General features: G+C 36.9%; 1 protein-coding gene across 1 annotated transcript; it reads right to left on the reverse strand.

Moving 5' to 3' along the window:
• Positions 1 to 565: 565 nt before the first annotated feature.
• On the reverse strand, positions 566 to 22,248 carry LOC143850733 (uncharacterized). The gene is made up of 9 exons (XM_077359967.1): positions 22,027 to 22,248; positions 9,684 to 9,761; positions 6,278 to 6,302; positions 6,137 to 6,169; positions 5,807 to 5,928; positions 5,289 to 5,419; positions 4,932 to 5,155; positions 1,786 to 2,027; positions 566 to 953 (listed from the first exon to the last, which is right to left on the reverse strand). The coding sequence occupies exons 1-9, from the start codon at positions 22,027 to 22,029 to the stop codon at positions 861 to 863; spliced, it is 951 nt and encodes a 316-aa protein (XP_077216082.1). The 5' UTR covers positions 22,030 to 22,248; the 3' UTR covers positions 566 to 860.
• Positions 22,249 to 22,525: the final 277 nt, after the last annotated feature.

A 22,525-nucleotide genomic window follows, 5' to 3' on the forward strand; every position in this document is an offset into this window, starting at 1 on the left:
AGTCACAATGAGCTTCCTGCTATGTAGTAATTGTCTAAAGTTTGAAATAAAATTTACCCTTCTTTTTAAGTGAAAAAAAATGTGATTAAACTTTGTTTTATGCCGTTTTGCATAGAAAGGGAGCCTCTCTCTCTCTCTCTCTCTCTCTCTCTCTCTCTCTCTCTCTCAGAGAGAGAGAATTGTTTTCAATTAAAAAAGAATTTTGGATTTAATTAAAAGAGTCTCCTTTGCACCTCACTCCTTACTTATGAATTTGTTTCCTTCATGCATTTTATAAGGTCATAAAGTAGAGGTAATTTAGTCTTTTTACTATATGAAAGGTATATCATGCTCTTTTTAAGGGATTTGCTAGGGTCCACCGCAAAAGGCATTTCACGGCTGGAGAGAAGAAAATGCAGTATTTTCTCTCACAGGATAGACATTTTAATCACACAATTTCAGCATTAGAATCCAAGATAACAAACTGAACTTCCAGAACAGAGTTCTCACACCAAAAAATAGAGAAACCATGAGCATAGAGAAGGCCAACAGGCAGGCAGAGAGGCAGTTTGAAGGGAGAAGCTCATTTGCAAAGAAAATAAGAAACCTCTCTTGATTTCCACCCCAACTTGAGTAGTTACAAAAGAATGTTCTATATACAGTAATCCATAATTTAATGTGACATCCATTGTTGTGTAGGTTAAGTTACCTGAGGGTAACAGAATAAGTAACTTTTTTTTTTGGAGTGAAACAGCTTTGTAATGAGTTTGATTCCATTTTTTACAGTGCAACATCATTCTACTAAACTTACTCTTAAACCCAATATGGTAGGGAAGAATAATGAAGTAAAACAACTGCATCTGATAAAAACAACTAGATTGTCAGCCTTTCAATGAATATTTCTTCCCAGTGAATGCTTGAAACTTTGGTTCTTCCTTCTTCTCAGGCTCTGGATCGGTTTCTTTTCCAGCAACCTATAGGTAAAAGATCATCTAGGCAATGAATCAAGAATCTTAAACAACTTTTTTGCAAACTTTTTCCTTCTCTGTCAATTTTTAAGTTGGTAATGAGCTACATGATGCAGTTATTAAAAAGCTAACTGGATTCCAAATATATTCTGGATAAGAAGATTGAACCCAAGATGGGCCATGGCAGCAATATGCTAAACGATTGCAAAAGAAGTCCTCAGCTTTGCTTTATTTGCAGAAACAGTCTTCTAGTTTATAAATTTGCAAATAAAGTCATAGCCTTTGACTGAATTTTTCAAATCAGGTCATACCATCAATTTGTGACCAAAATACCCATGGTGGATTTTTTTTTACTCATAAAAGACCTATGTGAAAAGATGAAAATTACCTTGTAAAGAACCCAAAATACTCGTGATGCTCATTGATGTGTTTTGATACGATGGGTCCCACCAAGTCAATTCAAACCCATACATTGGGTGGGGTCCACCATTTTGCCTCATGTTTTGATGGGGTAGATCCCACGATCTCCACCATAGCCCATGTATATGGGGGGGGCCCACAATTTTACACGTCATGTTTCGATGGGGGGGGGCTCATTTTTCTACACCAATGCATAAAAATGCTAGTATATAGAAAAATGATATTCCGACACCTTTGATTCAATCTACCATGGGTATTTTGGTGACAAATTGATGGGACGACCTGATTTGCAAATTCACTTAAACATGATGACAATTTGCAAATTTTCAAACTGAAGACTGTTTTTGAAGATAAAGCAAAGTAGAAGACTTCTTTTGCAAAAAAAACCCTAAATTTTAACCAATAGATAAAGGCTTACCTTTTGTGTTCCCTTTGGAGCCGCCTGGTTCATGTTTGAACCAAATATGAGCTTTCCAGAAGCTTGGCGAGATGAAGCGCTGGATGAAGTGGACACGGTCCCATTTGTAGATTCTGATTGCCGCTCTTTTGGTACGGAGGAAGAAATTGGAGCGACTGATGGATTAAAAAACTTGCCATCTAAACGTCTTCCTACACCTGTAAATGGGCTGAATTTGGGTTCTTCAGCAGGCTCCTCTTGAACTGAAAGGTCAAAGAGAGGAATCATGGATTTAAGTGACAACAGACTGTCAAATCTATCAGATTCTCACAATACGAACCAAAAAAAGTAATTAGTTTTGCATTTAGGACACAGTACAAACTAAAAAAGCAATGTTATATGATGCATAACCGTATTTTCCCTTGTAAAAATATGAGCGAACAGAGGTACAAGTGGGGGACACTTGTTCAATGATCGAATTTGGGCCTTTAAACAGGCGGTTAGAAAGTAAAAAGACAACGGTCTACATTTATCAAGAAACCTCCACAAATCAAAGGGTTGGACGGTTGGGATAATCTGAAGGGAGGCATTTTGGTGCACGGGCCATCCATAGTGAAGAATAGCATATACATGGTTTGGATCATTTGTACAAGTGCCATCCCTTTGTAATTCTTCCTGCTCATATTATTTCAATGGAAAATATGGCCATGCATCGTATAATAACTCGATCAAGATGAAACCACATGGAAAAGCAAAAGGATGCCACACTAATGTAGAAGAGAAAATTAATAGTTGACTTGATCTCATCCATGCAGCTAAAATTGTTACGTAGATTCTCTACTGGCTTTGAACATCAAAGGTTCCAAAAATTGTCAAGAAACTTTGGTTAGGATTATAACCAAATTGAGCTATAGAAAGTAATGCCAAAATCTATATGTCCATTTTGAATTAACAGGAATGCAACATGCTTTCTAAGAAAAAAGGGCGGCCCAGTGCACGAGGCTCCTGCCATTGCGCTAGATGTACGCAGCCTTACCCCTGCTTTGCAGAGAGGCTGTTTCCATGATTTGAACCCGTGACCAGGTCACAATGGAGCAGCCTTACCGTTGTATAATAACTCGATCAAGATGAAACCACATGGAAAAGCAAAAGGATGCCACACTAATGTAGAAGAGAAAATTAATAGTTGACTTGATCTCATCCATGCAGCTAAAATTGTTACGTAGATTCTCTACTGGCTTTGAACATCAAAGGTTCCAAAAATTGTCAAGAAACTTTGGTTAGGATTATAACCAAATTGAGCTATAGAAAGTAATGCCAAAATCTATATGTCCATTTTGAATTAACAGGAATGCAACATGCTTTCTAAGAAAAAAGGGCGGCCCAGTGCACGAGGCTCCTGCCATTGCGCTAGATGTACGCAGCCTTACCCCTGCTTTGCAGAGAGGCTGTTTCCATGATTTGAACCCGTGACCAGGTCACAATGGAGCAGCCTTACCGTTGTGCCAAGGCTCACCCTCTAAATCCAAGGCAAAGAAAGAAAGAAACTAGGATTTAAATCCAAGAAGAAAAGACGATCAACACAGATAGGGATTAAGAAGATCAACATACATAGGTGGGTCAATCCACCTGTCGGCTTCTCCAAATTGAATTTTGATGGGTCTAGCTTGGGTAACCCCAGTCTAGCTGGGATCGGGGGTGTTTTGAGGATTTCCTCTGGGGAAGTTGTGAAGGCTTATTTCAGGCCTATCGGAGTAGCTGATTCAAACAAAGCTGAAGTTAGAGCAGCTCATCAAGGTGTGTTACTACTAGGGGGAGCAAGGATGGCTAGCACTATTGTGGAAGGTGACTCGTTAAATGTCATTAGGTGGCTTAAGAGTTCTTTGGTTCCTCCTTGGAGATTTCTTCGCTTCTTTGATGAAATAAAGGATATTACGGTGGGGTGCGCTACAGTGTATCAACACGTAAGAAGATCTGCTAATGAAGTAGCGGATAAGCTGGCTAAAGATGGGGCTGTGAAGCAGGCTTTGGAGCTCTTCGACTTTCTTCCTCCTTAATTTCTTTTTTGTATTTTTTCTCTGTGTGGGCGTGCTTGTAATGTGGTGTGTGGGGGGGGACTCTCTCGGTCTTCCCTTTTTAATGAAATCAGTTACTATTCAAAAAAAAAAAAAACATAGATAGGGATTAAGAAGAAAAAACATGAATTATAGAAAACTGTACCTTGTTGATGATCCAACACAGAGGAAAGAAAGAAAGAGAAGATAGTTAAATAGAGAGAGAGAAAATACGGTCTAGGAATCCATCTAGAGAAAATGCAAACCAAATCAAAGGAATCCATCTTTGACTTTAGGAATCCACCATTGAAGAAGCTTATGTATCCACGTAGCAAGATGGGTTGAAGACCTCAAATAATTTTTATTCATCAATATTTTTATTCCTTCAGTTTGCAAATCCATTTAAATAAAAGAGAACTAACAAGACTCCCACTAGGACTTGACACTGACTCCTATTAGAACTTGATGACAGCTAATGGACTTTTAGTAGAACTATAAAAGAAAATCCTACTAGAACTGAAATAAAGCATCCTATTACATAAGTCTCTAACCAAACAAATAACTCAAAGCAAACTAATAATCGAAGTCCCACTAATCATGGTTGACTCCTAAATTCCTTATGGAAGCAAATAAGACACGGACACCCCTCTCAGTGTTGGATGTGAAATAAATGGACCCCGTCAGTGAACGTGGGTCCCTTTGGTTCTCCTTCTTGTTGGTAATGAGGGATGGTCCCCATCAGTGAGCTTACTATATTTGTATTCAACAAGCATTGAACTATAATCAACAGAGCCTGCATCATGTCAAAGGAACATAAAGTCCCATCTTTCTGTATATTGAATATTTCAAGCTCCCAAACACCCCCCACTATTGTGATTTTGTGCACAAAAACATAGACTGAAAGGCTACATGCATTTTCCATGCGAATTATGTTTCAATTTTGAAAATCTACATGCATTTACCATTGATGTCATCAAGACTGGCTCAGACAACACCAAGCATTTTGAGAATAGTGCGTACAAATGAATGTGACAACTGAACAAAAAAGCGATCAAGGTTACACAATAATCAATGGTAAAAGAAAATAGAAAGTGTGATAGCCAAAACAAAAACCTTGAGCAGGTGCCTTGCTTGTTGAAATAGATGAAGCCGGTCTTTCGGGCTCTTTATAATCAAGAGGAGGAGCAAAGTCCACCTCACAATCTGTCTCAATAATACTTATTGCAGCAGAGGGCTTTGTTTCTACAATATCTATGTAAAATCTCTTATTGTTATAGGCTACCATGATAGTGTCGCCGGTGGTCAAACAAGAGTAGTTCCTTAATGTTGTCTCCAAGCTGCACAGTTAAACAAAAAATCTAGAGAAAATGAATATCCAAAATCACAGTCACAAAGAAAAACAAAAAAAAAAAATAGAGAGGAAAGTGTCAACTGGCTATTACACCTTATAAAATCAAAACAGAAACTCACATGGCCTTCGGATTGGATATATCTAAGAAGTCTTTTGTGTGGGGCTGAAGTTTCACATATGTTCCCTTCAAAAGAGTGGCATTTTTCACTTGTACAATATCTCCTTCTTGTAAAAGCATGTTTTGCATCATCTACAGGTGGGAAACAAAAACAGGGAGATAAATAAGATTTGATTGAATAGCATCAAGGATATTTTCAAGGGAAAAGTGTTTCTGGTCGATCGGCCAGATAACTTAGCTGGTCTGTCGACCAGAAATAGAGTGGGGTCCACGTTGTTTGGGTGATGCAAACCATTCATTTGATGGTTTGGATCATAGATAGGGTGTGCCCAAAAAATCAGCTCCATAGGATCATCCTAACCCTTAGATTTGAGGAGGTTTAAAATAGATTTGTGGAGGTTTAAAATGCACAGATTTGTGGAGGTTTAAACCCGTCCATTTTAACCTCCACAAATTGAAGGGTTAGGATGATCCTAGCATATAGCAACATCAGATTACAAGCAACTTTACAATGCCTACCCAATAGGGCAAGTAGATCATGCCCTCATCAGCAATGAACTCCAGGACACCACAATGTGAAACTCTTTCTGTGGCAGGATTACAGAGTTCAAATAACATTGGATAATCAATGTGCAGAGATGCTGCAGAGAGAGAATGTGAGTAACCATGTGAAATACATGGTAAAATTTAACTACAAGCCACTTGAGGTATATGAGTATATGAGATAAATACTTAATCTGACCTAGAACATGTCATAGAAATAGAGAACAGAAGGTAAAGGAAGAGAAATCTCTCATACAATTAGAGGAAAAAGGAAAAGATAGAGCACGAAAACAAAGAGTTTCTTACCAAGGCGGTCGAGGGCTGAGGGAGGCATTATAACTGGAAACAACATAAATAATTATAAACAAGATCAATAGAACATAAGGAATAATAATGCAGACCATGCAAACAGAAACAAAACGTGATCAGGCTGGGAAGATGACTTACTTTTATCACCACTTTCCAGTTGTGGCTGCAAAGAGGAAAAGAGAACATAATTAATAGAAGAAGAGAGTCAAGTGAGAGAATTCAATTTTCTAAGATTCATCTAAAAATAGATCTATTTGAGGAGATGATGAGGTTTTATTTTTTTCACCATCAAGAAATTAGAAAAACGGGGGTAGATGATTGCCACTTGTAAAAATAGAGAAAGTTAAGTTACCAACTTCTCCAAAGGCTTAAGCTGTTGGAGAAAAGTATTATTTTTCTTTTATACTTTAACACCCTCCTGCACGTGTGGCCCACTTGGCAAACACGTGGCACATGTGGTCTCACATTGGGCCGACCACTGCATGTGGATTTTTGCTATCTGGGAGGTTTGAACTCGAGACCTTTGGCTTTGATACCATGTTAACTTACCAACTTCTCTAAAAGCTTAAGCTGTTGGAGAAAGGCGTTATTTATCTTTTAGACTTTAACAGAGAATTATCATTTTCAAATGACATGGTCGCCTGCTGCCGAGTGCACAAGGATGTAAGCAGCTTAATGGAATAAAATAATCCTATTAATTCAATTATGTTTACTGTTAAATTCCACTTTGACAGCAGCTAGAATCACTTTTAGTTCATCAAATATCATTTTTGATATATAGCAATTTTATTATAAAAAAAGAAAAAGATATATCGCAAGAGAAGCGGACATTGATGGTACACAAGACAATCAACGCCTTCCCTAGCTAAAGAATCCATTAATTTATTTGCCTCTTTTTTGAAGAAGAAAGAGAAAGATAAGAGATTATAGTCAAGGAGAAAAAACAACAGAGAATAATGACAAAGGGGCAGAGGTTGCCACTCTCTCAATTGCCGACAAATGTGATGTTGTTGGCCTCTCTTAATATATTAGTAGAAAAGAATTCCCTCCCTCTACTAAGATTGCCTATCTCTTCGATGATAAGACTTAAATATCACGAGCCTCTACTCTTTCTAGCGCCCCAGTTCACCTGGGAACCCTACCACAATGAGAGCTCCCCCAAAATTATCCACAAAAATACAAATGACGGTAAGGAGAGCTCTCACCTCCGCTTCAATGGAGTCTGCCAGTCCTATTGGGTCTGAAAAAACCAACAAAATATCGTTGTGGTTATACCAGTTTGTCCCGGATTTTTCCAAGGAATATCCATCAAAGTTTAGAATATGTGACACCTCTAAGCTCGAAATAAAATATCAAATCTCACCTGGAATAAGCAAAAAGCTCCAAGGATCTGGAAAAGCCCAAGCAATAGCACTACTCGAATCCCATTACATCACTAAACAAACCCTTTGATTCTTTTTTTCGAAAGACTGTACCTCATTTGAATCTCTAATATATAAAAATGAGTGAATCCATGGCCCTCCCCCAATTGGCCCCAATCACTCCCATCCCACAACGCTAGGATTACCAAAAGAGCTCTAGCCAAATTTTTGCCTGAGCACTCCAACTGGCTTCTTCACACGTAGCTCAAATCCCCACTCTACATCTATTATCTTTTGCCCTCTTCTATTTTCAATCTAAATCTTGCCTGTTCATTCCTGAATTCTTTCTAGCCAATGCCCACGAAGTACGATGGTTTTCAAAACAAAATATTAACATCACAAAACACCATAAATGACCGAATCTAAAGGATTCTTACCATCCGTGTGTGTGTGGCCGCCGCGGGGGGGGGGGGGGATGTAGATAGGATTGAATGCACACGTGCAACTAGTGCATGACTGGAATACCAAATGGTTATTCATTAAATCATTCTTGATACACTATATTGAATATTTGAGAGCACATTTATCAATTATGTCGCACCCCAGCTAGAATGAGCAGAACATTGTTGTACCGGTATGAAAACCAGAAACGAACCCTAGATTAAATGGTTTCCAGTCTGTTTCAGTCTATTCTAGATAGAAATGGTAATTTAAGTTCACTTTGACCATCTTTAGGTCTCTTTTTCATGTTTCCATTTTCTGACATTATGGGTGGACGAATCACATGCCCTTATGGACCTTTCAAGCATTTTTTTTGTTTAAAAAACAACTCTGCTCTTTTTCTTTTTTTTTTGCGTGGGTGGGTTGTTGGGGTGGGATCTCTATTTATGTGTGTGTGTGTGTGTGTAAAACCCAAAGGACAAAGTTGACTGGATCTTCTAGTGGTAGGGGTGAGTGAAACACGTCCTCCATTAGCGCTTAAAGGACTGTAACAGTGCTAGTTAGATTTTTTAGATGTCAGCATGGTTCTAAATGCCGGCCGAAACCGACACGAAACAGCTGACACATTTTCATTACCATCCACACTAAAAAAAATCCTCTATTAAACATGAATATATTTCAGCAACATTTTGCTCTGTCATGTTGACAGAAATTCTACCACTTTAGAATGTAAATTAACAGAAATTTAGTTAACATGTCATAACTTCGACCAAAGTGCATATGGAATCAAGGGTTTTCACATTTTTACTTGGCAGATGCTTATTTTATGTTTTTTTCTTGATTCTTCACATGTGTGCATGTTGGGTTCTAATTATATTATAAGTGAGTTCTTCTTACCCAATCTATTGTTGACTAAATTATTGTCAACTAAATTTTTTAAAATATAGAAAAACTAATTTTTTGAAAAAAAAAAACTAATCATATATGCATGTTAGCTTCTAATTTTTTATATGCGGGTTATTCTTGTCAGATCTACCAATTGACGGGGTTAGATTTTTTTATTTATAAAATTAATTTTATTTATTTATTTATTTTTAGAACATCCTTTAAATTTCTGTCATTATATTATACTATTCCATTATATTTGACTTTCTTTATGAAATTAATGAATGGAGTGGCTTTTTTCTGACATTTTGTGTTTATTTGAAACATATGTATTTGTGGTTCTATTTCTAATTTAGAAGGGATCTTACTATTCCAAACAAGTGAGACAACACATGTCAGACTTGTTTGGAATGGTTATTTACTTATTTTTCTTATGTGATGGTTTCTAAGTGTGTATTTGTGCTTATTCTAGCTTACATGTTTGTCAATAACTGTCTTAAACTATAGATAATTAACCACCACCCCAGCCTCATATGGTAAACATCTACCCCAAGAAAGAGGCAGTGGATTCTGTAATCACTGTTAAATAAATATAACTAGGATTCATTTTTTAAAAATGGAATTAGGATTTTGAAAATTCTTGCAAAACAGAGGTTCGCATAAATTGCCTCCTACCCCATCTTCTAAATGCCGGTAATCAATCTATAACATTGAATCCCAGGCTTAAGGAGGTAACTATTATTATTCAGGGTTATTAACCACCTAGATAAAGAGGAAGGTTACAGATCTATTTGTTGTAGCGGACAAGTTGGAAAGAATGACAATAAAAAATAAAATGATGAGCAGGGTAGTTAAACCTTATCAATAAATGATGCAGGGTAACAACGATATGTCTGCTCAAATGATCGTCCGCGATAGCCATAGCCTTCGAAGAACTGCAGCCATCATGAGCAAAGAGCGAAAAGTTAGAACCAAGACTGAGTTCCACAAATTTGAGAAAGACAGGATAAACACATATTATTAAGTTATAAGTCATAAATCTAATACATTAATAACTAAAATAACTAAGTTATAACTCATTGTCCTTATGCCATTCCACAACAGTGAAAAGTTCCCACAGTGGTTGGGAATTTGAGGATAATGAAACATGATCATGGTGGAGTATGGAATTCAATTAATTTTTTAATTTCTACAAAAGATAATATTATTTCAAGGTTCTCAGAAAGTTATTCCTGGTTTAGAGTTTAGACAGCGATGTTCTTCTGCTTGCTCTATTTCTGTTTTTGATAAAGTGAAATGTTACAGAAGAAGGAAATGTGAGCCCGTTTAGATTAAAAATAATATCATTCGCACGTCATAATATATGGACATGATTTTAAAGTTAAATGTGACTGCATATTGTACCCCTACTGATGCTCTGACACATGATATTTGGACACTCTTAAATGGTTAATTTGCACTTATTTGGGTGCCTTTTTTAACTTATTAATCATGAAGAGCTCTTGCTCCTGGGACACTATGTTGCATCTATGTTGCATCAGTACGGGTATTAGTGTTAGAATCTAGCACGGGTATCGAGTGTCGGATTCAGCAAACCTCAACGAGAAAGATTCATGTATTCTAACAAGTAATCAATTCTCAAATTTTAATTATAACAAGTATTATTTTAAAAAAATTTAATAGTTTAAGTAAATATAATGTTTTATTTCCATATAAAAAACATACAATAAGGATGGATAAAACTCAAAACATGCAGTAATTGTAAAGTTGTCGTACTGGTATTCAGAAAAACAAATAAAAGAGGCCTAGAAGTGTCGCAATGAATCCTGAAGTATTGGATTCAGAGACATGTCCGACATGAGTACTTCGCCCATTCAAAAGAATATGTGTAACATGAACAGTACATTAGCACATGCATCTAACTACATAACCAGCAAGTGCATAGGTCTCCAGTTGGATCACTCCCACTAGCCATCTTGTCAGGCTCATTATGAAAGGCCAGAGCACAATGGTGACAGTTGCATGATCCAAACTGTAATCAATGATGACAACTGTAAGCCCAATGGTTTCCACCTTGGCATTCCCATCTTATTTTGATGATTCCAATACACAAGTGATTTATGATCACTAATATGTTTGATTGTCTAAGTTGTAGATCACATTGGTGCTAAGACAACATTGCTTGGATTGAGGCCAAGAAGATCTCATTGGACCACATCATGAAAGCCAAAGACATCGAAGTCCAAGACAAATGGAGACTTGAAGAATCCATTAAAGATCAAGTGATATTAGATTGTATAAAAGATCCAATCTTAGTTTTAGATTTGAGAGGCATAATAAATAAACACACACCCTAAATATATAAGTGATTGTCTTTGTGGAGTTCCAACACCTTGGAACCCTCATAGCAATCCCAACTTGGTGTTAAGTTGGAAGCCTAAAAACATGAAGAGAAAATCTGCTCAACATAGGCTTCTCGGAACTCCGAGATAAATTCTCGGAACTCCGAGAAATGGTCCAGTAGACTTTTTTTCATCTTCTGTTAGTATTCCCGGAACTCCGAGATTTTTTCTCGGAACTCCGAGATTTTTTCTCGGAACTCCGAGAACACTATAACGGTCATATTTTGAGCCGTTGGGAATTTTGCTGGAATTACCACAATGCCATTGAACGGTCATATTTTGGTTTTTCTATAAATATGGGCATTCTAAACTTCAAGACTATCAATCCTAACACTCTTAAACTTCATTTGAACATCCAAAGAGTGAATCAAACTTGATTATGCCTCTCATCCTCTAAGATTAGAATTTGGATCTTTAGGCTATATTTGTACATCTTCTACAAAGTTGTAAACCCTTGTGAGGGATTTTTGTTCTTTCTTTCTTATTCAAGAAATTGTATTCGGGCGAGTGTTCGGAGAAGCGTAGCCGACTCTCCGTGGTGAAGATTGCCACCAAGGTTAAAGGTAATCGGAATTTGTAATCGGCACCGATCTTCGCCGAAGTTAAGAAGATCACTTAGTGAAGCCATCAACGGGTCTTTGTTGGTGGAGTGGAGTAGGCCTCGCGTTTTGAGGACCGAACCACTTTAAATCTCGGGTGCACTCTCTCTTGAACTCTAGCTCTTTATTTTGCATTGCACCTCTAGATTTAACTTGTGTGCTTGAATTTCATTTTGATCTCTTAATTTCCAATTTAGGTTTGAATTTTCAAAAGATTAAAACTTGTTAGAAACCTAATTAATTTTCACTCCTCATAGTTGCCGTACTCGGGACCACCCTTGGAATTTCACTTGGTATCAGAGCAAAGGCTCTTAAAAGATTTTCTTTTTTTTTAAATCTTTGGTAAATTTTTCTTTAAAAATTTCAAACAAGGGAAAGATCATAAGATCTTTGGCAACTTTCTAATTGTGAAATGGCGGATAGAAATGGAACCGGACTTCCGGAGGGCCATTCCACAACTAGACCTCCCTTCTTTAATGGGTCCAACTATGGACATTGGAAGACAAGGATGCGCATCTATCTCCTTTCGATAGATGTGGAACTTTGGCACATTGTTGAAAATGGATACATGTTGCCTTCCAAACCATTTGAAGAATGGAATGTCGTAGAAAAAAGGCATGCAAATTTAAATTACAAAACTATAAATTCTTTGTTTTGCGCCTTATCTACGGAGGAGTTTAATCGAGTTGCTCTTTTTTATTCCGCCAAGGTTATTTGGGATACACTTGCCGTTACCCATGAGGGAACATCTCAAGTTAAGGATTCCAAAATAAACTTGTTAAAGAGCAAATGTGAAATGTTTAGAATGGATCAAAACGAAAGCATTTCCGAAATGTATACCCGTTTTTCTAAAATTTCTAATGAATTAGCAAATCTTGGTAAATCTTATCCTACTGATGAGCTTGTGAGTAAGTTGCTTAGGTCTCTTCCTCCATATTGGGATCCAAAGGTAACCACCATACAAGAATCAAAGAATCTCAAGACGCTAACCATGGAAGAGCTTGTAGGATCTCTTATCACCCATGAGATGCTCCTCACTAGCCGACAAAAGGAGAAGAAGCCGAAAGAGAAAGAAAAAGAGAGTCGATCTCTAGCTCTAAAAGCCTCCAAAGCGAACTCATCATCCTCTAGCGAGGCGGATAGCGATGAAGAAGAAGCTTTAAGAAAATTTAAAAGCTTATGGAGAAAGAAACATAAAAAGGATAAAACGAAGAAGAAAGTGAAGTAGAAGGAGGAATAAGGTGCTATAATTGCAAGAAGGCCGGACACAAAAGACCGGATTGTCCACTTCTCAAGTCATCTTCCTCAAAATACAAGGGAAAGAAGGAATGGAAGAAACATAAAGCTCTTGCCGCCGGATGGGATGCTACTAGCACCTCGGGAAAGAGTTCAAGCGAAGGGGAAGAAAAGAAAGACGATCTTTGCTTCATGGCACTCACCCATGAAGACGAGGTAAACTCTAACCCTTCATGTTATTCATCTAGTAGTGATAGTGAAAAAATATCATATGATGAATTGTGCTCAACCTTGCACTCTCAAATTTCTAAAAATAAAGTTCAAAAGAAAACTATTTCAAAATTAGAAAATGAACTTAATCTTTTGAGGAATGAATCTTCTTCCAAATCTCAAGCACAACTTGAAAGCTTTAAACTTGAGATTGAAACACTTAAGGGTATTTTGGATGTGAAAAATTGCCAATTTCAAAATATGGCAAGCTCTTCCAAATCTTATGAAGATGAATTTAATAATTCTTTAAAGCAATTAACCCATCTTCATAATGAAAATGAACGGTTAAGATTATGTCTTCATGGTTTTCTAAATGGTGATAAAATTATTGACATAATCTTAAAGAAAGCTAGTCAAAGACCTAATCATGCATTTTATGATAGGACTAGCTTGTCTAACCCTCATGTTAGATGTCATTTCTGTGGAATAAATGGTCATTACCAATTCCAATGTGCATCTAAGATTAGGGATTATGGTGGAACCAAGAAATCTTGGGTTCCCAAAGCCCCCATATGATTTTCATCATATGTGCTTAGATTAGGGGCTTGCTCTAAAATTGAATATCTTTTTATGGATAATTAAAATATCCCCTCTTATGTTGAATAAAAATTCTAAATAGGGGGAGTTCTAGGTTTGTCTTTTTCCTTGAAAAAGGGGGAGCTTTAAATTGAATATTTCATCCCTTTTGTTTCTCTTTTACCCCAATCTTTTTGATTGATGCCAAAGGGGGAGAGAATTCTAGTGTAAGGAAAATATGAATGCTTTTATTGGAAAATCTCTTGTGGTTGTCATCATCAAAAAGGGGGAGATTGTAAGCCCAATGGTTTCCACCTTGGCATTCCCATCTTATTTTGATGATTCCAATACACAAGTGATTTATGATCACTAATATGTTTGATTGTCTAAGTTGTAGATCACATTGGTGCTAAGACAACATTGCTTGGATTGAGGCCAAGAAGATCTCATTGGACCACATCATGAAGGCCAAAGACATCGAAGTCCAAGACAAATGGAGACTTGAAGAATCCATTAAAGATCAAGTGATATTAGATTGTATAAAAGATCCAACCTTAGTTTTAGATTTGAGAGGCATAATAAATAAACACACACCCTAAATATATAAGTGATTGTCTTTGTGGAGTTCCAACACCTTGGAACCCTCATAGCAATCCCAACTTGGTGTTAAGTTGGAAGCCTAAAAACATGAAGAGAAAATCTGCTCAGCATAGGCTTCTCGGAACTCCGAGATAAATTCTCGGAACTCCGAGAAATGGTCCAGTAGACTTTTTTTCATCTTCTGTTAGTATTCCCGGAACTCCGAGATTTTTTCTCGGAACTCCGAGAACACTATAACGGTCATATTTTGAGCCGTTGGGAATTTTGCTGGAATTACCACAATGCCATTGAACGGTCATATTTTGGTTTTTCTATAAATATGGGCATTCTAAACTTCAAGACTATCAATCCTAACACTCTTAAACTTCATTTGAACATCCAAAGAGTGAATCAAACTTGATTATGCCTCTCATCCTCTAAGATTAGAATTTGGATCTTTAGGCTATATTTGTACATCTTCTACAAAGTTGTAAACCCTTGTGAGGGATTTTTGTTCTTTCTTTCTTATTCAAGAAATTGTATTCGGGCGAGTGTTCGGAGAAGCGTAGCCCACTCTCCGTGGTGAAGATTGCCACCAAGGTTAAAGGTAATCGGAATTTGTAATCGGCACCGATCTTCGCCGAAGTTAAGAAGATCACTTAGTGAAGCCATCAACGGGTCTTTGTTGGTGGAGTGGAGTAGGCCTCGCGTTTTGAGGACCGAACCACTTTAAATCTCGGGTGCACTCTCTCTTGAACTCTAGCTCTTTATTTTGCATTGCACCTCTAGATTTAACTTGTGTGCTTGAATTTCATTTTGATCTCTTAATTTCCAATTTAGGTTTGAGTTTTCAAAAGATTAAAACTTGTTAGAAACCTAATTAATTTTCACTCCTCATAGTTGCCGTACTCGGGACCACCCTTGGAATTTCACTTGGTATCAGAGCAAAGGCTCTTAAAAGATTTTCTTTTTTTTTTTAAATCTTTGGTAAATTTTTCTTTAAAAATTTCAAACAAGGGAAAGATCATAAGATCTTTGGCAACTTTCTAATTGTGAAATGGCGGATAGAAATGGAACCGGACTTCCGGAGGGCCATTCCACAACTAGACCTCCCTTCTTTAATGGGTCCAACTATGGACATTGGAAGACAAGGATGCGCATCTATCTCCTTTCGATAGATGTGGAACTTTGGCACATTGTTGAAAATGGATACATGTTGCCTTCCAAACCATTTGAAGAATGGAATGTCGTAGAAAAAAGGCATGCAAATTTAAATTACAAAACTATAAATTCTTTGTTTTGCGCCTTATCTACGGAGGAGTTTAATCGAGTTGCTCTTTTTTATTCCGCCAAGGTTATTTGGGATACACTTGCCGTTACCCATGAGGGAACATCTCAAGTTAAGGATTCCAAAATAAACTTGTTAAAGAGCAAATGTGAAATGTTTAGAATGGATCAAAACGAAAGCATTTCCGAAATGTATACCCGTTTTTCTAAAATTTCTAATGAATTAGCAAATCTTGGTAAATCTTATCCTACTGATGAGCTTGTGAGTAAGTTGCTTAGGTCTCTTCCTCCATATTGGGATCCAAAGGTAACCACCATACAAGAATCAAAGAATCTCAAGACGCTAACCATGGAAGAGCTTGTAGGATCTCTCATCACCCATGAGATGCTCCTCACTAGCCGACAAAAGGAGAAGAAGCCGAAAGAGAAAGAAAAAGAGAGTCGATCTCTAGCTCTAAAAGCCTCCAAAGCGAACTCATCATCCTCTAGCGAGGCGGATAGCGATGAAGAAGAAGCTTTAAGAAAATTTAAAAGCTTATGGAGAAAGAAACATAAAAAGGATAAAACGAAGAAGAAAGTGAAGTAGAAGGAGGAATAAGGTGCTATAATTGCAAGAAGGCCGGACACAAAAGACCGGATTGTCCACTTCTCAAGTCATCTTCCTCAAAATACAAGGGAAAGAAGGAATGGAAGAAACATAAAGCTCTTGCCGCCGGATGGGATGCTACTAGCACCTCGGGAAAGAGTTCAAGCGAAGGGGAAGAAAAGAAAGACGATCTTTGCTTCATGGCACTCACCCATGAAGACGAGGTAAACTCTAACCCTTCATGTTATTCATCTAGTAGTGATAGTGAAAAAATATCATATGATGAATTGTGCTCAACCTTGCACTCTCAAATTTCTAAAAATAAAGTTCAAAAGAAAACTATTTCAAAATTAGAAAATGAACTTAATCTTTTGAGGAATGAATCTTCTTCCAAATCTCAAGCACAACTTGAAAGCTTTAAACTTGAGATTGAAACACTTAAGGGTATTTTGGATGTGAAAAATTGCCAATTTCAAAATATGGCAAGCTCTTCCAAATCTTATGAAGATGAATTTAATAATTCTTTAAAGCAATTAACCCATCTTCATAATGAAAATGAACGGTTAAGATTATGTCTTCATGGTTTTCTAAATGGTGATAAAATTATTGACATAATCTTAAAGAAAGCTAGTCAAAGACCTAATCATGCATTTTATGATAGGACTAGCTTGTCTAACCCTCATGTTAGATGTCATTTCTGTGGAATAAATGGTCATTACCAATTCCAATGTGCATCTAAGATTAGGGATTATGGTGGAACCAAGAAATCTTGGGTTCCCAAAGCCCCCATATGATTTTCATCATATGTGCTTAGATTAGGGGCTTGCTCTAAAATTGAATATCTTTTTATGGATAATTAAAATATCCCCTCTTATGTTGAATAAAAATTCTAAATAGGGGGAGTTCTAGGTTTGTCTTTTTCCTTGAAAAAGGGGGAGCTTTAAATTGAATATTTCATCCCTTTTGTTTCTCTTTTACCCCAATCTTTTTGATTGATGCCAAAGGGGGAGAGAATTCTAGTGTAAGGAAAATATGAATGCTTTTATTGGAAAATCTCTTGTGGTTGTCATCATCAAAAAGGGGGAGATTGTAAGCCCAATGGTTTCCACCTTGGCATTCCCATCTTATTTTGATGATTCCAATACACAAGTGATTTATGATCACTAATATGTTTGATTGTCTAAGTTGTAGATCACATTGGTGCTAAGACAACATTGCTTGGATTGAGGCCAAGAAGATCTCATTGGACCACATCATGAAGGCCAAAGACATCGAAGTCCAAGACAAATGGAGACTTGAAGAATCCATTAAAGATCAAGTGATATTAGATTGTATAAAAGATCCAACCTTAGTTTTAGATTTGAGAGGCATAATAAATAAACACACACCCTAAATATATAAGTGATTGTCTTTGTGGAGTTCCAACACCTTGGAACCCTCATAGCAATCCCAACTTGGTGTTAAGTTGGAAGCCTAAAAACATGAAGAGAAAATCTGCTCAGCATAGGCTTCTCGGAACTCCGAGATAAATTCTCGGAACTCCGAGAAATGGTCCAGTAGACTTTTTTTCATCTTCTGTTAGTATTCCCGGAACTCCGAGATTTTTTCTCGGAACTCCGAGAACACTATAACGGTCATATTTTGAGCCGTTGGGAATTTTGCTGGAATTACCACAATGCCATTGAACGGTCATATTTTGGTTTTTCTATAAATATGGGCATTCTAAACTTCAAGACTATCAATCCTAACACTCTTAAACTTCATTTGAACATCCAAAGAGTGAATCAAACTTGATTATGCCTCTCATCCTCTAAGATTAGAATTTGGATCTTTAGGCTATATTTGTACATCTTCTACAAAGTTGTAAACCCTTGTGAGGGATTTTTGTTCTTTCTTTCTTATTCAAGAAATTGTATTCGGGCGAGTGTTCGGAGAAGCGTAGCCCACTCTCCGTGGTGAAGATTGCCACCAAGGTTAAAGGTAATCGGAATTTGTAATCGGCACCGATCTTCGCCGAAGTTAAGAAGATCACTTAGTGAAGCCATCAACGGGTCTTTGTTGGTGGAGTGGAGTAGGCCTCGCGTTTTGAGGACCGAACCACTTTAAATCTCGGGTGCACTCTCTCTTGAACTCTAGCTCTTTATTTTGCATTGCACCTCTAGATTTAACTTGTGTGCTTGAATTTCATTTTGATCTCTTAATTTCCAATTTAGGTTTGAGTTTTCAAAAGATTAAAACTTGTTAGAAACCTAATTAATTTTCACTCCTCATAGTTGCCGTACTCGGGACCACCCTTGGAATTTCACGACGACGACGACTAGCCCGATTACAAACAGTTGGAACATCCTCTCATATATCTGGGATCCACCTTGATCACTATGGCATGTCCGCTTTGTGGCGACATTTTAAATTTCAGTTTTGGTTTCAGTTTCAATCAGCATGGGAACAGAAACGTTTCGTTTTCGGTTGGAAATTTTGGTGGAAATCTTGTAAAATCAAGAAAATGTGTGGAAACATATGCAAATGATGAAATTTTAAGATGCAAATTCAGGAAATGCTAGAATAAGCACAATAACATAACACACTTAGAAATCATCATATATGCAAAAAAGCTATCTATAATAGTTTAACAACATGAACACCTAGTGACATGTCTGGAACAATAAAGTGAATTCTAAACTCAAAATGTATGACTACATATTTAACAAGTGACTTAAACCACAACAGTTCAAGTTTGATTTACAGGACCTTTAATTTATAATGAAATCCTTAAAATTTATCATTTGCCTCTAAATTGTGGAAATAAAAAATCCTATAAAGAAATTTTCATCAAGAAATGTTTTTCCTGCAATTGAAACGAAACAGGGCTTGAAAGTCGCTCCAAGGCCTTGTTAGAATTGCATGAAAAGTGAAAACATTTCTGGCAAGAAAATTTTTTCGTTTCCACATTTTAAAAGGAAAATATATGTTTGTGGCTTTAAGAAGGACAATATTAATTTATTATAAATTGAAGATTTCTCCCAATAACTCCCAATTCGCCAAAATATTTTAATTAATTCTCAAAAAAAAAATACATAATAATATGGTTATAACAAGTAAAATAGTGAATATTTTAATAGGTTAAGTAGATATAATAATTTATTTTCATTTAAGAAACTTAATATTAGGATGGGTAAAACTCAAAACATATGGTAACTATAAAGTTGTGGTAGTAGTATTCAGAGACAAATAATAATTTATTTTCATTTAAGAAACTTAATATTAGATATGGTAACTATAAAGTTGTGGTAGTAGATAGTAGTCGTGCTAGTCAGGATGAGGTGCCGTGGTGTATGTTATTTGTAGATGACATAGTATTAATCGACGAAACCAAAGCAAGAGTAAATGCAAAATTAGAGTTATGAAGAACTACTTTGGAATCTAAAGGTTTTAGACTGAGTAGGACTAAGACAGAATATATGGAATGCAACTTTAGTAATGTAAGGAGGAGGCAGGACGAGGATGTAGTAAATATGACTGGACAGGAGGCACCTAAGAGGGATATCTTTCGCTATCTTGGTTCAATTCTACATAACGAAGGAGAGATTGAAGAGGATGTTAACCATAGAATAAGAGTAGGTTGGTTGAAGTGGAAGCTTGCCTCAGGAGTTCTGTGCGACCGTAAAATTCCTACCAAGCTGAAGGGAAAGTTTTATAAGACAGCTGTGAGGCCAGCCATGTTGTACAGCTCAGAATGTTGGGCCACCAAGAAGCAGCATGTGCATAAGATGAGTGTAGCGGAGATGCAAATGCTTAGATGGATGTGCGGCCACACAAGGCTAGATAAAATTAAAAATGAAGACATTCGTAAAAAGGTGGGGGTGGCTCCAATTGAGGAGAAGATGAGAGAGCACCGCTTATATCCAACGTAGGCCTTTGGATGCTCCGGTGAGAAGAGGCGACTTGGGCCAAATTGATGGAGTAAAAAGAGGTTGGGGCAAACCGAAAACAGCTTGGGTAGAAACAGTGAGGAAAGACTTGATTGCTAGGAGCATTACAGAGAACATGACCTCGGATAGGATTGAAGGGAAGAAAATGATCCACGTAGAAGAACCCAACTAGAACTAGGCTTAGAGCCGGGTAGATTCCTTTTACCTTCTTCATGAATTTTTTCTAAAGGATTCATTTAGCCGACCCCAACTAGTTTGGGACAAAGGCTTTGTTGAGTTGAGTTGAGTTAAGTTAAGAAACTTAATATTAGGATGGGTGAAACTCAAAACATATGGTGACTATAAAGTTGTGGTAGTAGCATGGTTTAAAATTTCAGTTTTGATACCGGTTTCAGACCCCTGAAATTTCGAAATTTCGATCGAAATCCGGTACAACAAAGAAAAGACTATTTTATTCAATATTAAATTTCGGTCGAAATTTCGGTGAAATATTAAATTAATTTTAAAAAACAGGTTTTTTTGGGTGAAATTTTGGAAATATCTAAATTTCGGCCGAAATAAAATACCGTTTCGGGTTTTCGTCATTTCGGTGTCGGTAATTTCAGATTTCGGTCGAAATTTAAAACCATGGGAAGTAGTAGTATTCAGAGACAATAGATAAAAGAGATCTGGAAGTGTCTCACGGAATCTTTAAGTATTGGAATCCGAGACGTGTCCAACACGGATTCTTCGCCCATTTAGAAGAATCTATGTAAAGGAAATGATACGATTATGATTAATTTAGAGAGATTATCATAAATCGAATGTCCCTCTACAGCATGTGTTTAATGCTTGTTTGGGAGGCATGTCTGCTATCACAAGAGAATACTGTTCTGATAGTTGTTTGTTTTTGGATCAGGTCAGAGGCATGCACCAAGGTGCGACTCTGATACAAGGCTGATAGAACCCAAGTTCTATTACACTAGAATTTAATGGAGATTGCCTCTAAAGTATTCACACAAAAATTCTTCTATGCTTTCTCCAATCCAAAGACCCATGCATATCAATCACTCATTCCCTTCCGTAGCTGTCTCCTCTACAAATCAGGTGTCAATTATTTCCTAAATCAAATATTAACCAGATAATTATCTAGATAATACTTTACTAAACTATCAAATAAAATCAACCCATTACAACTGTATAAGCCTGTCAAGGAAACCAGTAACACGACCTAGTAGATGATCAAGAAGAAGCGGAACTTGAGGATGAGTTCCCTCTTCACTCATTTTTACTAATGCGTACACTTTGACAAAAAGTAATCCCAGTATGATGGCAGGATAGAATGGGCTCCTTTTCTTCCATCAAAATGGAAACTAGTAAAGCCCACAATGCATGTTTCAAGCCATAAACTACGACTGACTACAAAATTAAAGGCAAGCTTATAACTAATAAAAGGAATTGCGGAGAGTACATCAAAAAACAATTTCTATGTTGACTGATTGATTGGGCTATTTTGTGGACAGACAACGACAGCATCAATTGAGATTTTCAGGAATGGCAATTCAGAACAATCTCATATCATTTCTGTCATGCCCACCAAGAACCCATCTTGATTTTCATAACCCATCAGACCAAAAGCTTCATTTAATGAACTTGACATCCTCACACAAGCACTAAAACAATAATCGATCTAAAGATAATTGATCTGTATAAAAAAAAACTAAAACTAAAACTAAAACTAAAACTAAGGGTACAAACCTGCATCAGATCATCTATTAAAACACTAAAAAGGAACAGAAAATAAACATTTGACATACCATCTTGACTGGCTTGAGACTGTGGAACCAGACAATCACCCTTCAAAAGTCCTAAGAGAAAAGAAATCAATTATAACAAGAATTACTATTAATACCAAAAACCCACTAACGGGAAACACTGGATTCGATCCCAAGTTACAGGAATTCAGCTATGAATCGCTAGAAGAAAAAAAGAAACCTAAATTGTGCGCAAGGGAAAGTAAATAAACTAACACACCCATCAAAGATTTATCTATTCTTAAAGAAACAAAAAATAAATAAATAAAGATGTTGCGAATATAACTGGGTTTTCTTTGAGAAATAAAAAGCATACCTGAGGTTCTTGGTAATCGGGGTTTAGATCAGAGAAATCAGGGAAAGACGGAGAGGGCGAAGGGTGGTCATTATAAAGGTGAAGGAATTCTATGGTCAGTATGGTGGTGAGAAGTGAGAACCATCGTTTGGGGATCCAGTCCGTTCGTTTGTGGACCCAGCATTTGATGGGAATAAAAAATATGGG

The sequence above is a fragment of the Tasmannia lanceolata genome, unplaced genomic scaffold (genome assembly GCF_043159265.1).
Source record: "Tasmannia lanceolata isolate RefF3 unplaced genomic scaffold, GAP_Taslan_0.1 ptg000018l, whole genome shotgun sequence".
Taxonomy (NCBI): domain Eukaryota; kingdom Viridiplantae; phylum Streptophyta; class Magnoliopsida; order Canellales; family Winteraceae; genus Tasmannia; species Tasmannia lanceolata.

What these genes read in the sequence shown, in the direction of transcription:
- LOC143850733 (XM_077359967.1), bottom strand. An exon ending in TGATCTACTTGCCCTATTGG is followed by an intron (nt 5,420 to 5,806) that starts GTAGGCATTGTA and finishes TCCCACCTGTAG; the next exon opens with ATGATGCAAAACATGCTTTT. An exon ending in CTCCAAAGGGAACACAAAAG is followed by an intron (nt 954 to 1,785) that starts GTAAGCCTTTAT and finishes TTTTACCTATAG; the next exon opens with GTTGCTGGAAAAGAAACCGA.